Raw genomic sequence first — 25,089 nt, 5'->3', positions numbered from 1 at the left:
CGACCCGGTCTCGGACCCACCCGGCGCTTCTCCCGCGGGCGCGGCGCTGGCGGCGGGCGCGGGACGCTCTGTCGCGACAGGCGGCGAGGGCAGCCCGGGGGCCTTCGGCAGCGGCGGCGCCGGCGAGAGCAGCGGCGGGAGCGGGGCCGGGGCAGGTGAGGGAGAGCGGGACCGGGGCCGGGGCCGGGGCCGGGGCCGGGGAGGGAGAGCGGGACCGGGCCCGGGACCGGGGCCGGGGCCGGGGCCGGGGCAGGTGAGGGAGAGCGGGACCGGGGCCGGAGCCGGAGCCGGAGCCGGGTCCGGTGAGGGAGAGCGGGAGCGGGACCGCGGCTGGGGCCGGGGCAGGTGAGGGAGAGCGGGTCCGGGGCTTGGGGCTGGGGCAGGGCCGGGCCCCCGGTGCCACGGGCCCTGACGGGGTTCTATCGCAGCCCCTGAGGGGGTTCCGTTACGGCCCCGGTCTCCTTGCCCCCACCGACCCTTTTCCCGCCCCCAGCATGGACACCGACCTGTACGACGAGTTTGGCAACTACATCGGGCCCGAGTTGGACTCGGACGATGACGACGACGAGCTGGGCCGAGAGGCCAAAGACCTGGACGAGGTGAGGAGGGGCAGCGACCCCCGGAGCCGGAGCGGGGACGGGCCAGCGGCTGCTCCTGCTCCGTGCGGGTCGGGGGGGGACTGCTCGGAGCGGAGCCATGGGTGCCGAGCGTCTGAGTGGGGCTGGTGTTTAAAGAATTCACTAAATCTGTCCCTGTGGTAAAGAGAAACACCCAAATCTTGCTGGAATGGTGGAGGGAACGGGAGCTCCTGTGACTGGGCTGGGTCCGGCTGGGTTTGGTGTCAGGCCCATGATGGGTCCGTGTCCCCTCGGGAGGGAGCTGAGGCTGCCACAGGGAGCTGGAATCTCACAGGGGAGGCAGAGCAAGACCCCATGGACACGGGGGAATTGAGGGAGCCCCTTCCCGTGCCCTGCTGGTCTGTGGGTGGGGGTTGTGTTACTGGGTGTGGTTCCTGCCTTGGGCTGTGTGGGGTCGCTGCAAGTTCAGGGCTGTTCCTGACCCAGGAGCCGTGCTGCTCCTCCAGGAGCTGCTCCCAGGGCATCCCTGTGGGTGCTGGGGCTGCACTGGGGGTCCCTGGCTCGGGGGTGACCCCAAGCCTGTCCCCCTGGGGGGCTCCACAGCAACTCAGGATGAGCTTTGGTTGCAGCTGGAGGATGATGACGATGATGATGACATGGGGGAGCATGATGAGGAGCACCCTGGGATGGAGGTGGTGCTGCACGAGGACAAGAAGTACTACCCCACAGCAGAGGAGGTCTATGGGCCTGAGGTGGAGACCATCGTGCAGGAGGAGGACACACAGCCACTCACTGGTGAGTGGGGAGGGGGTGGAGGGAGGAGAAGGCTCTCAAGGGATCCTTGGAAAGGGGAAATAATATAGAATATTATTTAATATTAATATATAATTATTATATATTTAATATAAAATATAATATATTCCCTCCTGTCCTGCCCCTTTGGAGCCCCCTCATAGCCTCAGGAGCTCTGCCTGGTGTGTGCAGATTTGGGCACTCCTGGTTTTTGCAAACCCAAGCAAAGGTGTCTTTGGAAGAGCAGGAATCAGCAGAGATGGGAAAGTGATTTAAGGGAGAAGTAAATGCATTTAAATGATATCCTTTGGTCCCTGCATACTGGAAGGGCCCTGCTGTGACCATCTCCTGCAGCTTTGATAAACAGCTGAGAGAATCTGTCAGCCAGAAAATCAAGGGGTTGTCAGCTAAAGTCCCCATTCCTGGGGGCCATTCCTAACCCTGCTGGTTCAGGGGCCCTGGGAGCAGTTTATTATTCTGTCTCTTGTTTCAGAGCCCATTATCAAACCTGTGAAAACCAAGAAGTTCTCCCTGATGGAGCAGACACTGCCAGTCACTGTCTACGAGATGGAGTGAGTGTGGGGCTGGGGGGGCAGATCTGGGGGTCTCACTGTCCTGAGAGCAGCCAATTCCCAGGTTCTGAACCCAAAACAAGAGAAGTCCAGGACAAACTATTTCAGTTTCCCTCCCCATGGTAAATGGGCACAGGGTAGGGATGGACACAAAAGGGGAATCTCACCTCAGGGGCTGAGATCAAGTTCCATAGCAACAGCTTGTGGCTCAGGAAACCTTCTTGGAATGGTTTGGGTTGCAAGGGACCTTAAAACCCACCCAGTCCCACCCCTGCCGTGGCAGGGACACCTTCCACTGTCCCAGGCTGCTCCAAGCCCTGTCCAACCTGGCCTTGGGGTGGAGCAGCCACAGCTGCTCTGGGCACCCTGTTAAATATCCACATGGTCAGTGTGTAGCACACATCATACTGGCACATTTTGGGTTGGTCCCAGTCTCAGATTAGGTCCCATCTCTTCCAGTTTCCATTGGGAATTTTTCTGCTGCTGGGTGAGTCCAGAGTGCTGTGCAATCAGCAGGACACTGCAGCTGTGCTGGGTGTCCCAAAGCAGCTTCTTGGACACCAGGGCTGGGAGAAAACCTCCTGGAAAAAAATCCAAATGCATTTAGAATTGGAGATGTAATATATCAAATGAGTTTTCTGTGGAATAAAAACCATCCTTGGCTTTTTCTGGTAGAAGCCTGATGTTGGTCTGTGCATTGTGGTGGGCAGGGGGTCAGTGGCCCTGTACCTGCAGTTGTGTGTGTTTTTTCTCTTTGGGATGAGCAGATGGAGCTGTGGGGGTCCCCTTGGGCTCATCTCTCCACTCACCACTTTGTGGCCTCTCAGGGCTTTTCCCAGTTTGAATGTTCCCCTCCAGGTACAGGTGTGGCCGAGCAGCAGTTCCCTGGTGCTGGGCAGTGCCTGGCACCAAGCAGCCTCGTGTTTTCCAGAGGGGACAGGATGTTCCTGGAGCTGGTGTTCCCTCAGGGGTCCCTCAGCTGCCCAGGGCTGTGCTCAGTGCCTGGGGGGTTCAGCAGAACTGGAGCACTGCCCAGGAGCTGCTGGGGCTGTTTTTTCTCAGCCCTGACCTGGGCTCTGCATTATCCACTGCTTCCCTGATCCCTGTGTGCTCTGCTCATTCCATTTGTAATTAATTCATTTTTCTCCTGTTTGTTGATAGAAATGGTTAGGATGGGCCACGAGAAATTCCTTGTGGGATGTAGCCAGAAACCAGCAAGCTTGGTATTGATTTCCCATTTAGCCTTATTTTCAGACCAATTAGGAAGGTTCTAATCGGGGTTAGTATTGATTGCTGTATTTTTTAGCTCTTAATCAAAATGTTTTACATTAAGAAGTCTATTGCATCAGTGAAAATTTAATCTGTTTAAAAAGGAAATTATTTGACAGTGCTTATTCTCTGCAGGCCTCTGGCAATGGCTGCATGTTTTATAGCTTCCCATTATTTTTTAGGGGTGGTAATTTAGGATCTCAAATATCTTTTGGCCAGCATCCATCCAGAAGTGACCAGCTCATCATTACCCAGCTCAGCTGCTAATTTGAAAAAGACTTAATTCCTTAAGTCCCTGGAATGTCACTGTTTTAAGGCTTGAAAATCAGAATTAATGGTCTGTGGAGCCCCTGGCTGCTTTCAGAGCTCCATGGGGTGCTTGTTATCCAGCACCACAATTTACCTGACTGCCTCCCATGGTTTGAGTGGAAGTGCTTCATCATCTGAGTATATGGATGTGATTTTTGCTCCAGTACTGACTAGAAGAGAAGAAAAATATTCAATAACATTCAATTGCTGGCAGCTTTACCAGCTCTGTATCTTCCCACCCACTGCCATCTGTCTGGGACTCCAACTCTCTTGTCCTCCCCATCTGGAAAGTGGGATTCTTCCTCCGCAGGGCACTGCCAGGATAAAAGTTTGGCAAAGATTCAGGGGGCACCTTGGATAGAAAGTGTAGCTGAAAAGCAGCACCTACTTTTCTTAGACACAGCAGAAGCCTCCAACAGCCTTTTGTGTTTTGTTCCTGCAGTTTCCTGGCAGATCTGATGGACAACTCGGAGCTGATCCGGAATGTGACTCTGTGTGGGCACCTGCACCACGGCAAGGTGCTGTTAATGTCCAAAATACATCCAAATCCAGGGGCAGTGATGGTGACCTGCTGCTTTGCAGCCCTCCTGGCCCCTGCTTCTCTGCAGCAGTACCTTCTGCTCCTCCTGCTCATGCACCTATTACAGAATCCTAGGATGGTTTGGGCTAGAAGGGACCCTAAAGCCCATCCAGTGCCATCCCTGTCACAGGGACACCCTCCACTATCCCAGGCTGCTCCAAGCCCCCGTCCAGTCTGGTCTTGGAGACTTCCAGGGATCCAGGGGCAGCCACAGCTGCTCTGGGCACCCTGTGCCAGGGCCTGCCCACCCTCACAGGGAGGAATTCCTTCCCACTATCCCACCTCTCCCTGCCCTCCTCCAACTTAAGGCCATTCCCCCTTGTCCTGGCTCTATGTTTCCCTGTGGAATGTATAGATATTTTTGTAGGTTGAATTTGTAAGTTTTCCAATACCCTGCTCAGCGTGCTCTGTGCTGCTGCTGGAGGGATGGGGCTCTGTTTGTGTCTGTCTGAAGAGAGGCAGCTCCTTTCTGTGCTCTCTTGCAGACATGTTTTGTTGACTGCCTGATAGAGCAGACACACCCGGAAATCCGGAAGCGCGACGATCAGGATGTGAGTGAGCTGCTGGGGAACTCCCACCCTGGGGACACAGGGTGGCTTCTACACCCTGAGGGAGGGGGACTGTACATGGGGACAGGGTGGTTCAGTGACTGGAATGTAGGATTGGGAAGCCAGAGCTCAGTCCTAGTTCTGCTTCTGTCCCTTACTTGTCCCCTTAGTGATGTGCCAGAGTTATTGTGTCCTGTTTCAGACTGAGTATCTCGTACCAAAAATATGAGACTCTGATTTTTGTTTTGCCTTTGCAGCTCTGCTACACTGATATATTGTTCACAGAGCAGGAGGTGAGTGGTCTTGTAGTGATTTTATCCAGTTGTCTCATGCTTTACTCACAGCTGTTGTAGGCAGTTTCCTTGTCCATTTTAATGCATTTCTGTGCCTTCCACATTTTGGTTATTTTCTTTATCAATAAAAAAATCTGCTTCTCTTGTTTGTCTCAGGAAGATTCCTGATCCAACTTCCCTCATCTCCATATATGGCTTTATAACTTGTGTAGTGTTAAATCTACAGCAGAGTCACCCCAGTCTGGGGATAATTCTTACTCTCTTTGAGAGAAAAAGGAGGAAGGAATTTGCAGTAGTGGTAGAAGATGAAAAAAATTATTTCAAAATAAATACATTTCTGCTTCTCTGACACCATGTGGTTGGGCATGGGTGGGAATGTTATTTTGTGTCATGACCAGAACAATCCTTTGAGGCATTTTTTTTTTCTCCTCTAAGTGTTTATACTTTATACTCAAGTGTAATCAAGTCTTGTGCTTTGAGGCATAACTTGGTGGCAGCAGAGGGTGAAAGCACAAACAAACACCCACGTTCTGTCTCAGGTGTTGCCTGTAGTACCTCCTCAGCTGAAATCAGGTGTAGAGGGTGCAGTGGTGGCTCACCAGTCTGACCAGCACAGATGGGAGAGCTGGGCTGGGTGATCTGAGGTTATAACTTTGGTGATCTGAGGTTATTGCTCTCTTCCAGGATGAATGTTTACTTCTTTCCATCTTTCTGATTTTTCCCTGATCATCTTCTACATCTGTACATGGTGATCCTTGTGTTTCTGTACATGGTGATCATTTTGTTTATTTTTTTAACCTGTAATCCTGGTTTTCTGTCTTTCAGAGGGGGGTGGGGATCAAGAGCACCCCAGTGACGATTGTTCTGCCAGACACCAAAGGAAAGTCTTTCCTCTTCAACATCATTGACACTCCAGGTGATTGTGCAGTCCTGAAAATCCTGCTGTGGCAAGCACTTAGCTGTGTTTTGTACTTTCTGTTGCTGACTCCAGCCTAGTCCTGAGCCTTCAGCTGAGTTCATTCCTGTGAAGTCACTTCCAGCAGTACTGACCCATAATTACCCAGGGTGGTTTGGGGTGAAGGGACCTTAAAGTCCATCTAGTTCCAACCCCCTGCCATGGGCAGGGACAAGTCAGGCTCATGTCTGTGATTAGCTGGCCTGATTGAAGGCTGGTGAGGCTGAAGAGGTGTTTGTCAAGCAGCACAGGTAGAATTTTCTTTCCCAGGTATTGCCATGTGCAGGGGGACCCTGCTTTGCTCAAATGCTGTTGCCCCACAGTGAGGCAACAGCATTTGAGCAAAGCAGGGTCCCCTGAGGCCTCTGACAGGCTTCTGTGGAGGGAACATGATCACAGATGAATTTGTGAGAAACTTTAGGGAAGAGGGTCTTGGGACACATCTGCTGAGCTACAGCTCAGGATGAGGGAGGTTATGGCGCAGGAGGAGGCTGGGGGGAGAGACATCTGTTGTCTTTGAGAAGAAATCTTCCTTCTTTTCCTGAAGTCCTTGCACAGAGCTGTGAGAAAAACAGTCACAAATGTGAGGAAGAGTGCCTGTTAACAAGTTGTGTGCATTCTCAAAAAATAGCATTAGAGCTGAGGCTAAACCCGCCATGGGGATCTGGCAGCTGCTCCCAGGTCCCTGTCTGAGGAGGAACAATCTCCCTTCTGCCTCTCGGGGTACCAGCACCCAGAGGAATCTGCAGAGCCCCACGGCTTCCCACCCTGTGTGCTGCTGCTGCACCAGGGCTCTCTGTGCTGCTCACTGCCCCTTTGTGTGCTTTTGAAGGTCATGTGAACTTCTCTGACGAGGTGACAGCCGGCCTTCGCATCTCGGACGGCGTCGTGCTCTTCATCGATGCGGCCGAGGGGGTGAGTGCCACCTCCTCCTGGGGCTTCCATCCCTCCCTCTGGAGTCTGTGCTCCTGCCTCAGCATGAAGGCCTGGGATGGGTTCAGCTTTCTGGGGTGAAGGGTTTTTGGAGGACAGTTTGGGGATGTTTTCCAGCTGAACAGGCAGCCAAGCCTGTGGCTGCTGTGTCCAGACTGATGTGATGCTGTGGCCTGCAGGCTGATTGTGTGACTTGTGTGCATCTCCATCCCCATGATACCTAAAACTGAGCAGGGTATTTATATCAGAGATGTCCACAGGCTGGGATTCAAGGAATTTGGTTGGGTTAGCCCGTATTTCTGAATTTCAGGAGGATTAGCTGGTTGCTGAGCTTGGGCTTTTCTGCAGCCTGGCAGCAGAGTAAGGGTCACTGGTTGTCCCTCACACCCCAGATAGCATTTTGAGGGGTCTTTCCTGGGGCTCTGAGCTCGCTGCTCCCTGCAGGTGATGCTGAACACGGAGAGGCTGATCAAGCATGCGGTGCAGGAGAGGCTGGCAGTGACTGTGTGCATCAACAAGATTGACAGACTCATCTTGGAGCTGAAACTGCCCCCCACAGATGCTTACTACAAGCTCAGACACATTGTAGATGAAGTTAATGGTCTGATCAGGTGAGGCTGCTTGGGGTGCTGTGTTGTTAGTGCTGCTGTCCCTGTCCTATGGCTCTCTGTCAGCCCTGCACGTGCCTGAAAACTCATCAGTTTGTCTGTTGCTGTGTTGAGTCATAGAAAATGGGCCAGGAAGAACCACTGGGAGTTCATCTCAGCTGATACATTGAATTAAGGAGGATTGGCTCTTCCTGGCGAACTCCAGGGATTTAATTTCCCCTGCCCTATTTCGTTTTTCCTCCATTAAAAAGTAGAGAGAGTGGACATATGACCAGAGCAGGGAATTTGTGCTCCCAGATGTCTCAAATACACTAAAATGATCCAGGTTGTATCCCAAATTGGAGGTTGAGATGTCTCAAAGCTCCTAAATGCTTGTTACAAAACTAAAAGAGGACTTGCTGTCTTAACTCCTGGACAAGGATTATGATACTGACAGAGTCCAACCTCCTTGCCAGCCCTGCCCAGGAGAGGGAGGGACATCTTAGACATTTCTGTGGGTTCTTCTGCATCCAGGGATTTTTTAAGAGCATTCTGCCCTTCAAGTGTGTGTGTGTTTGCACACAAGCTCCCTGGCATGTCTCTGTTCAGTGTGTGCTGGGACCAGGGTAATTCACCCTGCCTAGCATGGCTGTGAGCTCATTAAACCTGTTTGGATTAAATTATATCCCTGTATTATCTTTTCCCTTACTTGGTTGACCAACTTGGCTGCTTTTTTAGAGGAAGAAAAGTTATCCCAGATAAAAAATCTGAAGCATTTGTGCTGGTGACTTTTTAGTTCTAGGATCTTTAAATCTTTGCATTAATGCTTGAAATTTATAGGCAGAAAATGTTCCTGACCCTGAGATTCTGATGGCAAGCAAGCTGCAGCCTGTTTAAAGATGCTTTTTGGCAATGCAGGCTCCTTGCCTGTCACTGCTGTAGGGTGTGGGAAGTGGGCTGAAGTGTCTTCTTTGGTTCATAACATTGATTTGATTTTATTTTTCTCCTCTCAGCATGTATTCCACCGATGAGAACCTCGTGCTGTCTCCCCTTCTGGGGAATGTGTGCTTCTCCAGCTCTCAGTACAGCATCTGCTTCACACTGGGGTCTTTTGCAAAGATTTATGCAGACACATATGGTGAGGATTAGCCAGAAACCTGGTGCACTTCAACATCTCATTTCCCAACCTTTCTTGTGGGGGTTTTCTAAGCCATTCAGCTTCCCCTGCACATGGCCAGTGTTTGTGTTCTGGAGTTGCTGAGAGTTGAGTGGTGCTACAGAGCTGAGCCTCGGGGGTTAAAAAGCAGAAACACAGTAAGATATTTTCTCCTGATAAATGTTTCTTGAGTCAGAAGCCAAGATTTTTTTCATACCCTGAGCAGAAATAACAAGCAGTTGAAGGCAGGTGTGTGTGTGTGTTGTGCTTTGCCTCCCTGTCAGCAGCTCAGGAGTGAAGCAGTTAAGCTCTTCCTGCCTTTTCCCAAAAGTCCAAGACTCAGCTGCAGCTGGGCACAAGCTTTGCCCACAAGGTTTTGCACTCTTGCCCTCTTTCTTTTTTAAGAAACTGTCTTTTTCTGGCCCGGATTTAATTTTCTGTTCTCCAGGTGCCTACTCAAGGCAATCTGCTGCATGTAGCAGTGGGCTCCGTGCTGGCATTAGCAGCTGCAGAGCCCAGGTTTTTGAAGTCCCCCACTGGGGAATTTGGGGATCTGGAGGAGCTGAGAGCAAGGGAAGAAGGAGGTTGTAAAGCAGCTGGGCCAGCTCTTGCAGAGAACTTGGCCTGAGGGAGGATGAAGTTGTTGAGGTCAGGGACTGATGGTGCCAGGACTGTCACATGTCCTGGGAGTTTGGAGCAATAAATGAGCTCCCTGAGTGTCACAGCATTAACTCAGCACCTGATGGGGTGAGACCCCTCCTTGGGGGGCTGAGAACAGCATAGTTGGCAGGAGTAGCCAACCAGGTGGGGAAGGCAGGAGCTGAATGGGTGCTTGGGGTTGGGAATAGTGAATTCTGGTCCCCAGGAACTGTGTGTGCAGCCACCACATGTCAGCTGACAGGAGTCTGAGCAGAATCAGTGTCCAGACTGCAGCCACCAGGCAGTTCCTTGTGTTCACACATCTGCCCACAGCAAAAGCTTGTTTAGAACTTGCTGCAGGTTCTCATTCCATCCTGGTATTTGTAAATTCACCTAACAGCCAGCACTGCACTGGACCTCCAGTGCTGGGTGCTTGGCTGTGTGTTCCCTGAGGAAGAGGAAGGAGCCTGGAGATGTTCAGCATGGCAGAAGATGCTGGTGCTGAGCCTGCAGGGCTGAGGGGTGGAGGCCATCCCAGCACCTTGGCACTGCAGCAGCAGTCACAGCCTTCCTGTTTGGAAGTGCAGCAGCTGAGGCTGGGCTCCTGCAGCACTCCTCAGCTCTGACCCTGTGGGTAGCAGAGAGCTGGGGTGTTCCTGGGCAGTCTGTGAGCTGCAGTGTCCCTGGGCTGCTGGGGACATCCCCACTGGACTCTCTCTGCTCATCTCTGCCTGGGCTCCCCAGGACAGCACTTAATCTCTCACTCAGAATTGGGATGAGGCACTCACTCATCAGCATCAGTTCATTAAATTGAATCCTCAGGCTTGATTTAAAAGCCAAAATATAAACATTTCTAAGCTAAGAAAAAAGCAGTGACATCTGAGAGGCTTTTTCATTTGCTTTTTCCTTTAGGAGACATCAATTACCAGGAGTTTGCGAAGCGGCTGTGGGGCGACATCTACTTCAACCCGAAGACGTAAGATAAATGGTTTAATGTTGCTTTATTCCTGGGTTTTGCCCTCCTTTCCCTGTAAAATGTGGACTAGATGACCACCCAAGGTCACTTCTGATCCTATGATCCTGTGATGGAGTAGTATCTGGGAAGGCTTGAGTCAGCCCTCCTGGCTAATGGGAATCCATGTGGTCCTCAATCCCACAAGCAAGAGCAGAGAGGTTCCCCTGGCCTTCATTTGGAGTAAGCCTGGCCCATGTGTCCCTGACAGCTTCCCAGGGGATGGGAGGGAGGAGAGGAGAAGCTGGGAGGAGCAGAGGCTGTAGGGGTGCTGGCAGGCTGCAGTTCTTGCTCCTCACCTCTCTGGTCTCCAACAGCCGCAAGTTCACCAAGAAGGCCCCGACGAGCAGCTCCCAGCGCAGCTTCGTGGAGTTCATTCTGGAGCCCCTGTACAAGATCTTGGCTCAGGTCTGTCATGGGTTGTTCTCTCTCCCAGAGCTCCAGGCAGGAGAAGCTGGGGCTGGGCACTGGGTCTGGTCCTGTCCTGTTCAGCAGTGGGATCTGCACAGGGGGTTGCACAGTAATCATTATTTCTTGCTAGTACAGTGCTGTATTTGCAGTGAATAGAACAGTCCTTGCTCTTCCTTGTGTGCTCTGATAGCAGCCAAGTGGCAGTGCTTGGACTTGGAGCACAAGTCAGATGAGGAGGAGTTGGGAAGGGGCTCAGCCTGGAGAAAGGGAGGCTCAGGGGGACACTTCTGGCTCTGCACAATTCCTGACAGGATGGGGCAGCTGAGGGAGGTTGGGCTCTGCTCCCAGAGAAAAGGGACAGGAGGAAAGGAAATGGCCTCAGGTTGTGCAGGGGGAGGTTTAGATGGGAGATTTGAAAAAATTTCTTCCCCCAAAGGGTTGTCTAGTCCTGGCACAGCTGCCCAGGGCAGTGGTGGAGTCACCATGCCTGGATGGATTTAAAAGCCATGTAAATGTGGCACCTGGGGACTAACATGATTTAGTGGTAGCTTTGACAGTGCTGGGGAAATGATCTTGGAGAGCTTTTCCAGCCTGAATGATTCCATGATTCTGTGATTTGACCCATCTGGCTCTTGTGTGAGCTATAACCCAGTGCAGGTCCAGAGCTCTGCAGGTGGTGGCTGGTGTGTGATGCTGCATTGGGGAGTTACTGACTGGGACCCCCACAGTGAACCTGAGAGTGGGACTTGTTGTCTTGCAGGTGGTGGGGGATGTGGACACAACCCTGCCCAGGACTCTAGATGAACTTGGCATCCACCTGACCAAAGAGGAGTTGAAACTGAACATCCGGCCCCTCCTGCGGCTCGTCTGCAAGAAGTTCTTTGGGGAGTTCACAGGTACAAGCTCTTCCCCTCCACAATCCTCCTTAGATCCCAGTACCTCACACCAGGAGCTGAGGGTTATGTTTTGGCCAAGTTGCACAGATCCTGCTCAATTTTCCAAATCTAAGCTATGGCACCACTTGCCCACAGGACAGCCTGAGACACTGCTCACCTCTCCCCTGCTGCTTTGGGTGCTGCAGTCACCCTGGCTTTGTTGTGTTTATGGAGTCCATTTCTTTCCTCCACACTGCTTAACCCTGTCCTCACCAAGTGTTCCTGTTGCAGGCTTTGTGGACATGTGTGTGCAGCACATTCCCTCCCCAAAAGTGGGGGCCAAGACAAAAATTGAGCACACCTACACTGGCGGCGTCGACTCCGACCTGGGGGAGGCCATGAGCGAGTGTGACCCTGACGTAAGGAAACTCCTGTGTTTGCTCTGAGTGTGCAGAACCAAGGCCAGCAGGCTCTGCTCCCCCTGCCCTGCCAGGGCAGCTGCCTCCCAGCCAGCTAACTAGCTGCACAGATTTGACTTGCAGCACTCTGAAACCTCTCATCCGACACTGGAACAAATCTCTTCACTCCAAGGAGCTTTAGCTGCCTGCCAGGGCAGCCCTGGAGAGAGGGAATTGTTTCACTGTGTTCAGAGCAGAACAGGACTAGGTCAGGACTCCAGAGCATGTGGGAGCTGCAGGGTGGTTTTGTGTCCTTTTGCAGTATTTTTGTCCCTTTTTCTTGAAGTTTAATTCTCTCTCCAAACTCTAAAAAACTGCATGGTGCTGATAAAAATAACCCTGTGTTAGTTAGTCAGCACCTTTCCTCTCCCAGCCCTGCAAACCCTTCCTCCTCCAACAGCTTGCACTGAGCTGTCATTTGGAGTTGTCTGGAGCCACCAACGCTGGCAGCTGAGTGAGAAATTTGCCTGTGACTTTTGCTCTGATGTCTGCAGAGAAAATTATTTTAATGAGTTGTGATTATCCACATAAAACTCCACAGTGGTGACTGTCACCACATCACCAGTATGGAGTGACCTTGTGGCACTGGAAGCTGTGATCTTGGGGAGCTCAGGTGCTCTGCCCTGTGCAGGTTTGCAGGCCAGCGACAGGTGACATTTTTCCTCACGGCTTTGTCCCAGCCACCATTTGCTGCTCTACAAGAGCTCTACAGGAGCTCCAAAACAGTCCACCATGGTCATTCCAGAGCTTTCCATACAGGGCAAGGAGATGTAGGGCTTCCAGTGGCAGGAACTGAAGGAGTTGGCAAATCAGAATAGTTATTTCTAAATTCCAGCCCATTTATGCCACAAACTATAGAATATTCTGAGTTGAAAGAGATCCACAAGGATCATCAAAGTCCAGTCCTGCCAGGTCTGTGTCTATTTCTTGACTGTGTTTTGAAAGAAGCTCATTTCTGTCTCTCTGTGTCATGGGCAGGGTCCCTTGATGTGTCACACAACCAAAATGTACAGCACTGATGATGGTGTCCAGTTCCACGCCTTTGGCAGGGTGCTCAGTGGCACCATCCATGCTGGGCAGCCCGTGAAGGTCCTTGGGGAGAACTACACCCTGGAAGATGAGGAGGATTCCCAGATCTGCACTGTTGGACGCCTCTGGATCTCAGTTGCAAGGTACACAAAGCTCTGGCACTGTGCTTACTAGGAGAGGAGTCACCTGGTGAGGGACTGGGAGGGAGGGAGAGCTGCCAGAGAGAGGGAGGAGGAAGGTTCTGGAAGGTCTGAGGCTGCAGTGGTGCTCTCCTGTCTTTCAGGTATCACATTGAGGTGAACAGAGTTCCTGCTGGCAATTGGGTGCTGATTGAGGGCGTGGACCAGCCCATAGTGAAGACAGCGACTGTGACAGAGCCTCGGGGCAATGAGGAGGTACCAGGCCTGGCTGGCATTGCTCAGCCTTCCAGGGAGGCAGGCTGATGGGGTACAGCCCAAAAGCTCCTCTGGTGGGGTTAAAGAATCCCTGTCTGACGTGGTGCCAGGGCACAAGAGCCACTGAGGGAGAGAGAAGAGCTCACATGGTGTGTATTACCCTGAGGACATGCAGGGAGGCAGTTTCAGCTCTTTGTCCTCTCTGGTTCCAGGCTCAGATCTTCCGTCCCTTGAAGTTCAACACCACATCTGTTATCAAAATAGCTGTGGAGCCAGTGAACCCCTCAGAGCTCCCCAAAATGTTGGATGGTCTCCGCAAAGTCAACAAGAGCTACCCCTCACTTACAACCAAGGTACTGCTGGGGGCACTTGGATTAGATGATTTCCAGAGGTCCCTTCCAGCCTTAACTGCTCTGTGATTCTGTGTGTGTGTGGCTGTTTCCAGCCAGTGCTGGGGGCAGCCTCTGGGCTGATCTTCAAAAATAATCAGGGCTTTTACTACATGTTGTTCTGTTTGTTGTGGGTCTTTTCATGGTCTCATAAATTATGTAGAATTAGCAGAAAAGTGTAAATCCAGCAGAAAAACACACACCCTGCTGTGCCAGGGAAGGAGCTTTCTGCAGATGCCAGCAGCACTTCCTCCTGGAAAAGGCTCTGGGAGCTTTCCTTGGGGTGCTCTGACTCTAACAAAGTGTATTTAAGGCTGATCCTTCCTCAGGTTTGAGGAGGAGCCTGGAAGGCAGGAGCTGTGAGCAGGGGGGCTGTCAGCTGCATCCCTCTTTTCTCTCCCAGGTGGAGGAGTCTGGGGAACATGTGATCCTGGGAACAGGAGAGCTGTACCTGGACTGTGTGATGCACGACCTGAGGAAGATGTACTCCGAGATCGACATCAAGGTGAGGGAATCAGAGAGGGATTTTCCCACTGGAAACCCTGGACTGGGTTTTGGTCCCCTCTCTCAGAAGGATGAGAAAAAGAACCTACCTGAACATACAGCCTGGATTTTGTCACGGTCCTGTAAAAATAAAAAACCCCAAACCATTGTTAGGGTGTGAAAGGGCCTCTTCCAGCCTGACTGCCACACCAGTGGGACTAAGAGTGGCACACTGGCTTGGAGAGGAGTTTTCCATATTCCAGCCTTCCCTATGCTTCAGCCATTGCCTGGCTAGCATCAAATAAATAAATTGAGCAGGATTTTTCATACCTGGTATTGGATTTAAATTTTCCTGTCTTGTTTGAAAGCCTCAGTGCTTCATACACAACCCTGATTAAAACACTGCCAGTTGAACTGGTTTTTCCTTGTAGGTGTTCAGAGGTTTCAAACAGTCTTTTTACAAACAAAAGAGAGCTGAAAATTTTACAAACCTTTTCTTCTTCTTTTAGGTGGCTGATCCAGTGGTGACATTCTGTGAGACAGTGGTGGAAACATCCTCCCTGAAGTGCTTTGCTGAGACACCCAACAAGAAGTAAGGGCCCTGGGCAAGCTGGGATGGGAGGGGGCAGAGGGAGGGTCTCTCCCTCTAGAGGGGCTGTTCCCAGTGACTGTTGTCCACCAAGTGGCACATACCTGGGTGAGCAGTGTCCCATCGACCTGAGCTCCTCAGGGACACACCAGAGTCCCAGGGATCTTCCTGTGCTGTGTAGGAGCTCTGAGAATGGAGGGAGTAAAGCCAGATCCACATCCTCCTTTTTTCCATAAGTGTCACCTTCTCAGCAATTCTGAGAGGTGTTCTGGGATTCTGGAGCAGGTGCCAGAGAGCCTAGTGCTGCCTTCAGTAACTTCCCCAACAGTTTCATGAGCAAGAGCTGTGTGTTCTCTTATCCATATGTAATCTTGGATTTGTTCTCCTGGTGATGCCCTGGGGCCTTGCAGCTGCTCTCATCTCCCTCCTCCATTCCCCACAGTGCATGTGATTGGAAGAGGGAGGCCTGGGAGGGAACATGGGGGAGATCTGAGTGCATAGGTGCTCCCATACCTGGATTTTCAGAGAAATCACGATCTGCTGAAGTTGACTCTCCTGTGTTCCCCTGTGGCTTCTGGGTCTTCTTGCCGTTCTTTATTCTGAGATAATCTCACCATGTTTGGCAGCCTTATTTCTGGGAACAGAGAGGTTCCAGTCTTCACAGAATCACAGGATAGTTTGGGTTGGAAGCAACCTTAGAAACCCTCTAGTTCCAAGCCCTCTTGAGGACAGGGACAGCTTCCACCAGACCAGGTTTTTCCCAATCTTAGGTCAGGCTTTGGCCTTCTGGGCACATGGGATGGCCTGTGCTGGGGGCAGGTTTCAGGCACTGGGGGGTTCTCTGGGGCAGCAGCTGCTGTGTCAGATGCAGCTCCCAGAGGCACCTTGCCCAGCCCATGGGCTCCCTCCTGCAGCCTTGGACGGGGGCTGGATGTGGGACAGGAGGACTGGAGCCACACTGTCCCTCAGCTGTCTCCTGCTGGGGCTGAGAAGGCTTTGGGGAGCAGCAGCTGAGCACTTGGGCTGTGCTCACAGGGACACAGGAACAGCAGTGGGTGCAGGTGGTTTCACCCACCCAGCTGCATCCAAGCTGGGTGCAGTCAGAGAATCACAGAATTGTGGAGTTATTAAGGTTGGAAAAGACCCTAAATGGGTTGGCCCAGCTGTCAACCCAGCACCACCATCATGTGCACCATTAAACCATGTCTCCAATGCCACATCCATGTGTTTTTTGAACAGTTCCAGGGATGATGACTCCACCACTGCCCTGGGCAGCTGTGCCAGGCCTTTACAACCTTTTCTGTCTAAAATTTTCCCTAGTATCTCACCTAAACCTCTTCTGGCTTCTTCCTCTCACCCTGTCCTTTGTTCCCTGGGAGCAGAGTCTGATCCCCACCCCTGGCTGCCCCCTCCTGTCAGGGAGTTGTGGGGAGCCAGAAGGTGCCCCCTGAGCCTCCTTTTCTCCAGGCTGATTCCCCCAGCTCCTCAGCTGCCCCTGGTGCTCTGTTCCCTTCTCTCTATTCCCTTCTCAGCCCCTCCAGGGCTGTCAGTCCCTGCAGTCTTCCCAGTTAGTCCCATTTCCATCACTGTGGTTGAGGGTGGCTGTCTCTCCTCAGGAACAAGATCACAATGATTGCTGAGCCCCTGGAGAAGGGACTGGCAGAGGACATTGAGAATGAAGTGGTGCAGATAACATGGAACAGGTATGAGCAATCTGGGAGGGCAGGAATGCAGCTGGAAGTAAATAACTGGGGAAAAAGGGAATGCTGGAATCTGCAGGGTGCACAGGATCAGGCAGCAGCCTCTAGGCAGGGATCCTGGTTTGGTTTTGCTGCCAGCCAGTCTGTGAGCATCTCTGGCTGAGACTGTTTTGTGCCTGAAGGGAAGAGGGTTGTAAATACATGGTGAGAACAGGTCAGATTCTTGTTTCCTAAAGCTTCTTCCCTTTCTCTCCATCAGAAAGAAGCTGGGTGAATTCTTCCAGACCAAATATGACTGGGATTTGCTGGCTGCCCGTTCTATCTGGGCCTTTGGGCCAGATGCCACTGGCCCAAACATCCTGGTAGATGACACACTGCCCTCAGAGGTGAGGAGTGGGGGCCACTCTTCAGTGAGACCTTTGTCCCGTGGTGCCAGGAGGTGCCCACTGCTCCCAGAACTTTTTGCAAGGCCCTGGTGCCTTTGGGGTGTTCATTGTTTGCCTCAGATCTCCTGCACTTTCCCCACAATGATCCTCCCCTGGTTACCAGGTCACCTGTTATTTTTCAGGTGTTGCTGTTTGAGCCAAAAGGCAAAAAAAACTTTTTTTTTTTTTGCCTTCCCTTGCAGAATCCCCAAAATGAGGGCTCTTAATGTATAGTGCTCTTGAAATTATATAATGCTGATGCTCTTGGGCTGTGAGAGGGAGGGGTGGACACAGGGGCACAGGGGAGCACTGCTGCTGCTTTGGAAACTGGCTTTTAAACACTGGGTGTTACTGGTGATGAGGTGTGGACTCTGAAGCTGTCTCTGTCTGTCTGTCTGTCTGTCTGTCTGTCTGTCTGTCTGTCTCTAGGTGGACAAGTCTCTGCTGGGTTCAGTGAAGGACAGCATTGTGCAGGGCTTCCAGTGGGGGACCAGGGAAGGGCCCCTCTGTGATGAATGTAAGTGGGACTTGTGGGGAAATTGAGACAATGAGATTGGTTAAATTCTTCCATCTCTAAGCATTCAGGTGTTCCAGGCTGAGCAGGCTTGGAGCTGCCTGGTCTGGTGGAAGGTGTCCCTGCCCATGGCAAGGAGTTGGGCTGGATCAGCTTGAAGGCTCCTTCCAACCCAAATCACTCCATGATTCTGTGATATGCAGGGTTATGATGTGGTGATGCTGGAATTAAATTTAGGAGAACTGCTGGTGGCTCTGGGTGTTTGGGCATCTGGGGATGTGGTTGGTGCTGGCAGAGGATGTCCCCTGGGGTCACTGGCTGTCATTTCTCCTCCGCAGTGATCCGCAACGTGAAGTTCAAGATCCTGGATGCAGTGATTGCTCAGGAGCCCTTGCACAGGGGTGGAGGGCAGATCATCCCCACAGCCCGCAGGGTGGTGTACTCTGCCTTCCTCATGGTGAGGGCTTGCCTGTGCTGGGCTGATCCCCACAGACCTGCCTCGGGCTGGGGGTGCTCTCTGACTCATTCACCCATCGATGTCTGCAGCGCCCTTGTGGGCTGGCACACCAGTCCTGCAGGCCTGCATTGCAGCCTGCTGTGCATCTGCTCACTGCTCTCCCCTTCTTGCTCCTCCTGGGCTTGCTGGGAAGGGTGGGCATGGGGGAGAGGGAGGCATGTGACTCATGCCCAGAGGGAGAAAAGGTCCTAGCAGTGTTTGTGCTGTTGGTTTGGGCAGCCATGGCGCAGCAGGATCCCTGTAATCTAATCAGGCCCTGAGTTTGACTGTGCTGTTGAACTGTGCTGGTGCTGTGAGAGGCTCAGTGGCTCATGTCCCTGTTCCCTCACAGGCCACCCCTCGTCTGATGGAGCCCTACTACTTCGTGGAGGTCCAGGCCCCTGCTGACTGTGTGTCTGCTGTGTACACGGTGCTGGCCCGGCGCAGGTGAGCTGCTCCTGCTGCCAGCAGTGGGGGCTTGCAAAGCAGCAGAATTGGGATCTGGGCTGTTGGAGAACTCCTGCCACTGGTGCAGAGGGTGAAGTCTCTGTGAAGTGACAGTTGGAAGCTTCCTGACTGATCCTGGCCCTGAGCAGTGTGGGGAGGGATGTTCAGGATCACATGCAGCCTTTGGGTTGTGCCTGGTTCTTCCTGAGTGTCAGGAGAATGTGCAAGGCACTGTGCTCAACCCTGGGGCCCCAGCCCAGGAGGGACTTGGACCTCCTTCAGTGGCTCCAGACAAGGCCAGGAAGATGCTCAGGGGGCTGGAGCAACTTCTCTGTAAAAACAGGTCGGGAAATCTGGGGTGGTTCAACCTGGAGAAGAAAAGGCTGCAGGGAAACCTTAGAGCCCCTTCTAATGCCTAAAGGGGCTCCAAGAGAGCTGGAAAAAGGCCTGGAGTGCCAGGGTGTCAGCACAACGGGTCCCCAGCTGGGTAATGATGGACACAGACTCCATGTATTACAGAAGGCTGATCATTTTCTTTGTTAAGAAACTCTCTGTTTTTTATACCCTAGTTCCCCACAGGTGAACCTAATTGGTCTTTTACTTAAAGCACCAGCACCACTGGCTAATTAAGAAACCACCCTTTGGCAAGCAAATCCCCATAACACATTCCACGTGTTCACAATAACAGGTGCAGCAAGTTAAGATCAGAACTTTCTTGTCTCTGATTTTCTCAAGCCTTTCCCAGAATGATGCCTGGGGAAGTTCTCTGTTTTTCTTTGTGGCCAGAGAACTGCTGCCACACCAGGACAAGGGGGAATGGCTTCCCACTGCCAAAGAACAGGGTTAGATGTGATATTGGGCAGAACTTGGCTGCAAGGGTGGGCAGGCCCTGGCACAGGGTGCCCAGAGCAGCTGTGGCTGCCCCATGCCTGGGAGTGTCCAAGGCCAGGTTGGGCAGGGCTTGGAGCAACCTGGCATAGTAGAAGATGTCCCTGCCCATGGTAGAGGAGGTGGAACTGTGTGGGGTTTGAGGTCCCTTCCCACCCAGACCAGTCCATGATTCTGTGACACCTAAGAATGCTGATCCTTTGACATGTTTGCAGGGGCCACGTGACCCAGGATGCTCCAATCCCAGGCTCTCCCCTCTACACCATCAAAGCCTTCATCCCAGCCATTGATTCCTTTGGCTTTGAGACAGACTTGAGGACCCACACGCAGGGACAAGCCTTCTCTCTCTCTGTCTTCCACCACTGGCAGGTGAGTCCATGCCCTGGGGAGATGTGGAAGGGGGACAGGCAGGATCAGGCACCATGTAGGTGGCATAGCTCCAACAGAGCAGGAAAGCTCTGGAGAGCATCCTGGGAGGATCCTGGGGAGGCTTTGTGCACCAGCTGTTCCATGTCTGCCAGGGCTTTGTTCCAAGTCCCATCACTCCCGGTCCTAGTGAGGGAGCCCTGGAAGCTGCTGCTTGCTGAGTGTCAGGGTCCTGCAGTGCCTGGGGAGAGGACATCCCCTCTGTTTGGGTCCACTTCATGCTCTGCAGCTTGGGCAGCAGAAGTCTTGGGGTGGGGCTCAGACTCACTGATCTGCCATAGGAAGTTTGATCTGTGCCACACTTCAGCTTTGCCTCTCAGAGGTGGTGTTTTAAACCTGCAGGAAGCAAAGTTTGGGACAAAATACTGTTCTCTGTCCACTTCTGTGTCTGGGGCAGATCAGGTCCAGTGGGAGCCACAGCTGTGAGGTGCACAGTGCTTTGAGTACAGCTCCATGAGAGCAGCAGCTGCAGGCTGAGCCCTGGCCTAAAAGTTGGTGTGTCAATGTCCAAGGCACAGCTCTGAAACAATAAGCATGCCTGCTTTGTGGAGGGGGTTGTGCTGACCAGGAATTGCATGGATTGTTCTGTTAGGAAGTGTTCTGGGGTCTTGCAGTACTCCCTGGGGAAGGGACATGTCCTTGGCTTGAGTTCTCAGCACTGTGTTACTGACTTCTCACAGGCATGATCACCAGCAGTGACATGGGTTTGTGTGTCAGGAGAGCAGGTGGGGTGTTGGGGTGTCTGTGGGACCCAGGGGTGTTTCCTGTTGCAGCTGGTGTCTCCAAGAGGTTGAAGCAGCCCCAACATCACTCTCACACCCTGGCCCTGTGTTTCAGATCGTGCCTGGGGACCCCTTGGACAAGAGCATCGTCATCCGGCCACTGGAGCCACAGCCAGCCCCACACCTGGCCAGGGAGTTCATGATCAAGACCAGGCGGAGGAAGGTGTGTCTGGGCCAAATCCCTGTGCTGTGCCTCTGTCCTATCAGCTGAGCTCTTGCTGTGGTGTCCCTTGGCTGTGCCACATCCCCTCTGTGTTCCCAGAGTGGTCTGATGGCCTTTGTGCCCCAGGACCTCCCCTGTGCTGCCTGTCAGAGCCTGCCAGTCCCATCAGTGACTCCAGTCCAAACCAGGATCCTGGGGCCTCTGCTGAGCTCTGCTCCCTCCCCAGCCCCTCAGAGCCCTCAGTGGCCTGGTGTAGCCCCCTTGTCCAGCAGAAACAGCAGGAACTGGTTTCTGGGCTGGTTTGGTGAGCTGGACTCAGGGGCTGCAGAGGGAATCAAGCTCTCCTGTGGGAGCAGTGAGCTGGTAGGTGTGCTCAGCAGCAGAAACCACATGTTTGCAGGTTCCTGAGGAGTGTTAGATGCCTTCAAGCTGCAGACAAGCATCTCCTGCCAATTTTGGAGCCTGACAATTTATCTTACAAGGTCTCTTCAGTGGGCTCTCTGGGCAGTGGCTGTGTGGGGAATAACCCTGGCTTTGTGTTACCTGCAGGGCCTGAGTGAGGACGTGAGCATCAGCAAGTTCTTCGACGACCCCATGTTGCTGGAACTGGCCAAGCAGGATGTCGTTCTCAACTACCCCATGTAACCCTGCTGCCCTGGCATGGGGGCTGACCTGAGCCTTGGCTGGCACCTGCTGGTCCCTCCCCGTCCCTGTTTGCCCAGCCTGGCTCCTGGAGGCTCAGGGCAGGCAGGGAGCTGCTCCTCAGGTCACTTCCATGGCTGTAGGAGTCTCCATGGACCAATTGTGGGCATTTCCATATGGGGAACAGCCCAGAGCCAGAGCCCTGATCCATTTTGTATTGTTGGTCTCCAGCTGCTGTTGCCTCCAGGGAGGTTTTCCTTTTGGATGGGCTCCTCCAGCTCACAGAGCTGAGCAGTATCAATGTGGATTCCTGATTCCTGAGGACTGGGCCTCAACTGTGTCAAGTGTTTCAGGCAGCTGAGGAAGGGGGGGTTGCTGGGAGGCAGTGCTTTACCCAGGAGGAGAAATGTGGCTTTGACCTTTCTGTACCCCTTTTTTGAACCCTTATAAACGTTTAGTACAAACTTCCAGGCTGGGCTTGGTCTAATTGTGCCCAGACGTGGCAGTGCTGGGGGAGGCTCTGCTTTCCCAGTGCTTCCAGTACACAGAGTCAGGATTTCTCCCACTCCCAGCCCCAGTTCCCCCTGGCCTGAGCCCTGTACCACTCCCAAGGACTCCCTGTCTCCCAGCTATCCCACTCCTGCCTGTGGCAGTGAATGGACCAGCCAGCCCAGGCCTTTTTTTTTCCTTTCTCACTCAATCTTGCTGAGTTTTCAGGGCTTTCATCAGCTGCTCATCCTCTGAGAGGTTTTTGGTGTTCCCTCTCCACTCCCCTCTTCTGTCTCTCTCTCTCTGAACTCTGCCCCAGTTCTGTCCCAAGTGTGTGCTGTGAAACCAGGGCTGATTTACAGGATGAATGTCTCCTGGGGACATTCCTGCCCTCCCTGTCCCCTGGCTGCCCCCAGCCTGGGCTGGCCTGGCCCTGTCATGATGCTGCCGTGCCGAGTTTGGCCCTGGCAGCCTCGTTCATCCCAGCAACATCCCTGGGAACCTGTCCCAGAGCATCTCTGTGCTCAGAGGGGCCCTGGGGAAGCAGCACAGGGGGAGCAGAGGGTAAAGCTGAGGGCAGCCTCCTCCCCCACTCCCAAAACCTGCTATCTGCTGGTGGAAACTGGGAGGCACTGGGCTGACATAAGCACGGGATAGGGAACATCCATGTGACGGCACATCTACCATCCCAGCAGGTGCTGGGTCTCAGTGGAAACTGCATGTTGTGGGGGATAATTCAGGTCAGAGGGGGCATCCAGAGCAGGGAGGGGAAGGATTTCCTGTCAGCTGACATCGGCATCGCCCCCCAGGCCGTGTTGCTGCCCTACCCCATGGCCCAGCAGGAGGGTGGCGGGCTCTGGCCTTATCAGCAGGCTCAGCTTTTCCAGTGATGCCCCTCTGCTTCTCCAGCCCTGTCACCAGGCTCAGCCTTCCCTGCTGGGCAGTGCCAGGAGGGTCCCTCTCCCCTCCCACATCTGCCCTGGCACCGAGGCCTCACTCATGGGCATGTCCCCCCTCTGTCCTGGGGGAAAGTGGGGCTCAATCCTGGTTTGGTGCAAGCAGAATTCAAGCCTGGCACCCCCATGGCCGCCCTGGGGGTGCTTGTCACCTCCCAGTACAGCCCAGCACCAAACTGGACCTGCAGAGACCAGACCAGGCATCTCCCCGAGCAAACCCTGGGATGCTGCAGTGGGATCAGCATCCGGGGCTTGGCGGTGCTGCCCTGCCCGTCCCGGGGCTCGGGGGTGGCCCTGCCTCCGGAGCTCCGGTCCCGGGGCTCGGGGCTGGCCCTGCCTCCGGAGCTCCGGTCCCGGGGCTCGGGGATGGCTCTGCCTCCGGAGCTCCGGTCCCGGGGCTCGGGGATGGCCCTGCCTCCGGAGCTCCGGTCCCGGGGCTCGGGGGTGGCCCTGACTCCAGAGCCGAGTGCTCGGCTGCTCTGGGCAGGTTTGTCGGAAGAAGACATCCATCATCCCAGCCTCGGGCTCTCCAGGGCTGGATACGGGGCAGGACAGGGCCCTGGGGACACCCGCGGATGGGCATCGCTGCCAGTCGCGCCTGCCTTGGGAGAGCAGAGCCCTGAGGCTGCGGTGCCCGGTGGATCTCCGCGAGTGCGGGCATCGCCCCCCCCCCCCCCCCCGCAGCCCGGGAGAGGGCGGCGGGCCGCGGCCGTGGGAAGGAGCCGGTTGGGAAGGAGTTGGTTGGGAAGGTTCTCACGCAGGCTCTTCCCAGCAGCTGGAAAACGCTGACCCGCGGCGGGGCCGCCAGCCCCGAACCTGGCCCTGCGCACGGGAGCTGGGGATTTTCCGCGGAAACTGCTCTGCCCTGGCAGTGGGGATTTGCGGCTGGACCCTGACCCCAGCTCCTGCCGTGCGGCTGGAATTTCCCCACACAAAGGATCTGTGCTGGTGCAGGATGCCCCAAGGGATGTGCCTGGGATGTGCCTGCCCGGGCCGTGGCGCAGGTAAACTGAGGCACGTGGAATCACACCCTGGGAAACCGAGAGCTCCATGTGTGACGCGAGTTGGGCTCAGCTCTGGGACATGCCCTGGGGATGTGCCCCCACCCCCAGCAGGGCCATCAGCAATGAGTGACCCTGTGCTGACCCCCCCCAGTTGTTCCCGTTTGTCCCCATCCCCAGGGACTTGGGAGGTCCCCAGAGGATCCAGCGCCTTGAGCAGCCATCTCCTTGTGGGATGAGCCCCCACCCTGTGCCATGTCCCTGTCTCCATCCTGGGGACTCTGGCTGCAGCCCTGCTTCTACTGTCCTCATGCCTCTCTTGTCCCCAGTTCCTCCACCCTGGTGTCCCTGTCCACAGCCCTATTCCCACTGTCCACTGCTCCCTGTGTCCTTGTCCTGCTCCTGATTCCCACTCTGCTTTCATGTCCCTGTCTCCATCCTGCCCCAGTCCCTGTTCTGCTTCTCAATGTCCCTGTCCCACCCTGCTCCTGCTCTCTCCATTCCCATCTTGTTCCCATTGTCCCCATCAGCCATTCTACTCCCAGTGCCTTCACAATTTTCCTATTCCCCATACCCTGGTGTCCTTGTCCCTTTCTTGGTCCCATTGCCCCCATCCTGCCCCTGTTGTTCATCCTGTTTACACTGTCCCCATCATTGTCCTGCTGTGTCCTTGACCTCATCCTGCTTGCAGTGCCTGTGTCCCTATCCTGCTTCTGATTTCCCAATCCCACCCTTCTCCTGTCCCTATACTGCTCCCAATGTCCTTGGTTTCCTCCCTGCTCCTGATGTCCCCCTCCCCATCCTGCTCCTGGTATGCCTGCCCTGTTCCCATCCTGCTCCCAGTGTCCTCATCCTTGTCCCAGACCTCCACCCTGCTCTTGGTGTCCTTTGTCCCCATCCTGTCCCTTTCCTGTGCTCCATGTCCCTGTCCTCACCCTGTTCCTGATGCCCTCAATCCCATTCTGCTCCAGATGCCCCTATCCCCACGCCTGTCCAAGTGTCCCCATCCTGCTCCTGCTGTCCCTGTCCACAGCCCTGCTCCCACTGTCCCCATTCTTGTCCTGCTCTCCAGGTCTCTGTTCCAATCCTGCTTCCCGTGTCCCCATTCCCCTTCTGTTCCTGATGCCCCCATCCCACCCTGCCCCAGTCCCTGTCCTCATCCTGCTCTCGCTCTCCCCATCCCCATCTTGCTCCCAGTGTCCCCATTCCCCATTTTGCTGTCAGTGACTCCATATTGATCCCACTCTCTGTCCCCATCCCCCTCCCAGCATCTTTGTCCCCTTCTTGCTTCCACTGCCTCCATCCTGC

General features: G+C 54.0%; 1 protein-coding gene across 1 annotated transcript; it reads left to right on the top strand.

Moving 5' to 3' along the window:
• Positions 1–91: 91 nt before the first annotated feature.
• On the top strand, positions 92–21,803 carry EFTUD2 (elongation factor Tu GTP binding domain containing 2). The gene is made up of 28 exons (XM_050985709.1): positions 92–155; positions 494–599; positions 1,208–1,373; positions 1,864–1,942; positions 3,963–4,038; positions 4,586–4,651; positions 4,906–4,941; positions 5,767–5,857; positions 6,729–6,811; positions 7,274–7,440; positions 8,430–8,554; positions 10,124–10,187; positions 10,541–10,631; positions 11,395–11,530; positions 11,801–11,928; positions 12,946–13,139; positions 13,280–13,391; positions 13,604–13,744; positions 14,184–14,285; positions 14,773–14,855; positions 16,469–16,555; positions 16,812–16,938; positions 17,407–17,494; positions 17,830–17,948; positions 18,340–18,434; positions 19,538–19,691; positions 20,586–20,693; positions 21,243–21,803. Exons 2-28 carry the CDS (start codon positions 495–497, stop codon positions 21,336–21,338), a joined length of 2,919 nt encoding a protein of 972 aa, XP_050841666.1. The 5' UTR covers positions 92–155; position 494; the 3' UTR covers positions 21,339–21,803.
• Positions 21,804–25,089: the final 3,286 nt, after the last annotated feature.

The sequence above is a fragment of the Serinus canaria genome, chromosome 27 (assembly GCF_022539315.1).
Source record: "Serinus canaria isolate serCan28SL12 chromosome 27, serCan2020, whole genome shotgun sequence".
NCBI lineage: Eukaryota > Metazoa > Chordata > Aves > Passeriformes > Fringillidae > Serinus > Serinus canaria.
This window is presented reverse-complemented; position numbering and strand designations above follow the sequence as displayed.

Excerpts from the sequence above, each read along its gene's own strand:
- EFTUD2 (XM_050985709.1), top strand. The coding sequence starts at position 495 with ATGGACACCGACCTGTACGACGAGTTTGGCAACTACATCGGGCCCGAG. Across the intron at positions 4,652-4,905 it reads GGAAGCGCGACGATCAGGAT|CTCTGCTACACTGATATATT; the intron begins GTGAGTGAGCTG and ends TTGCCTTTGCAG. Across the intron at positions 4,942-5,766 it reads TATTGTTCACAGAGCAGGAG|AGGGGGGTGGGGATCAAGAG; the intron begins GTGAGTGGTCTT and ends TCTGTCTTTCAG.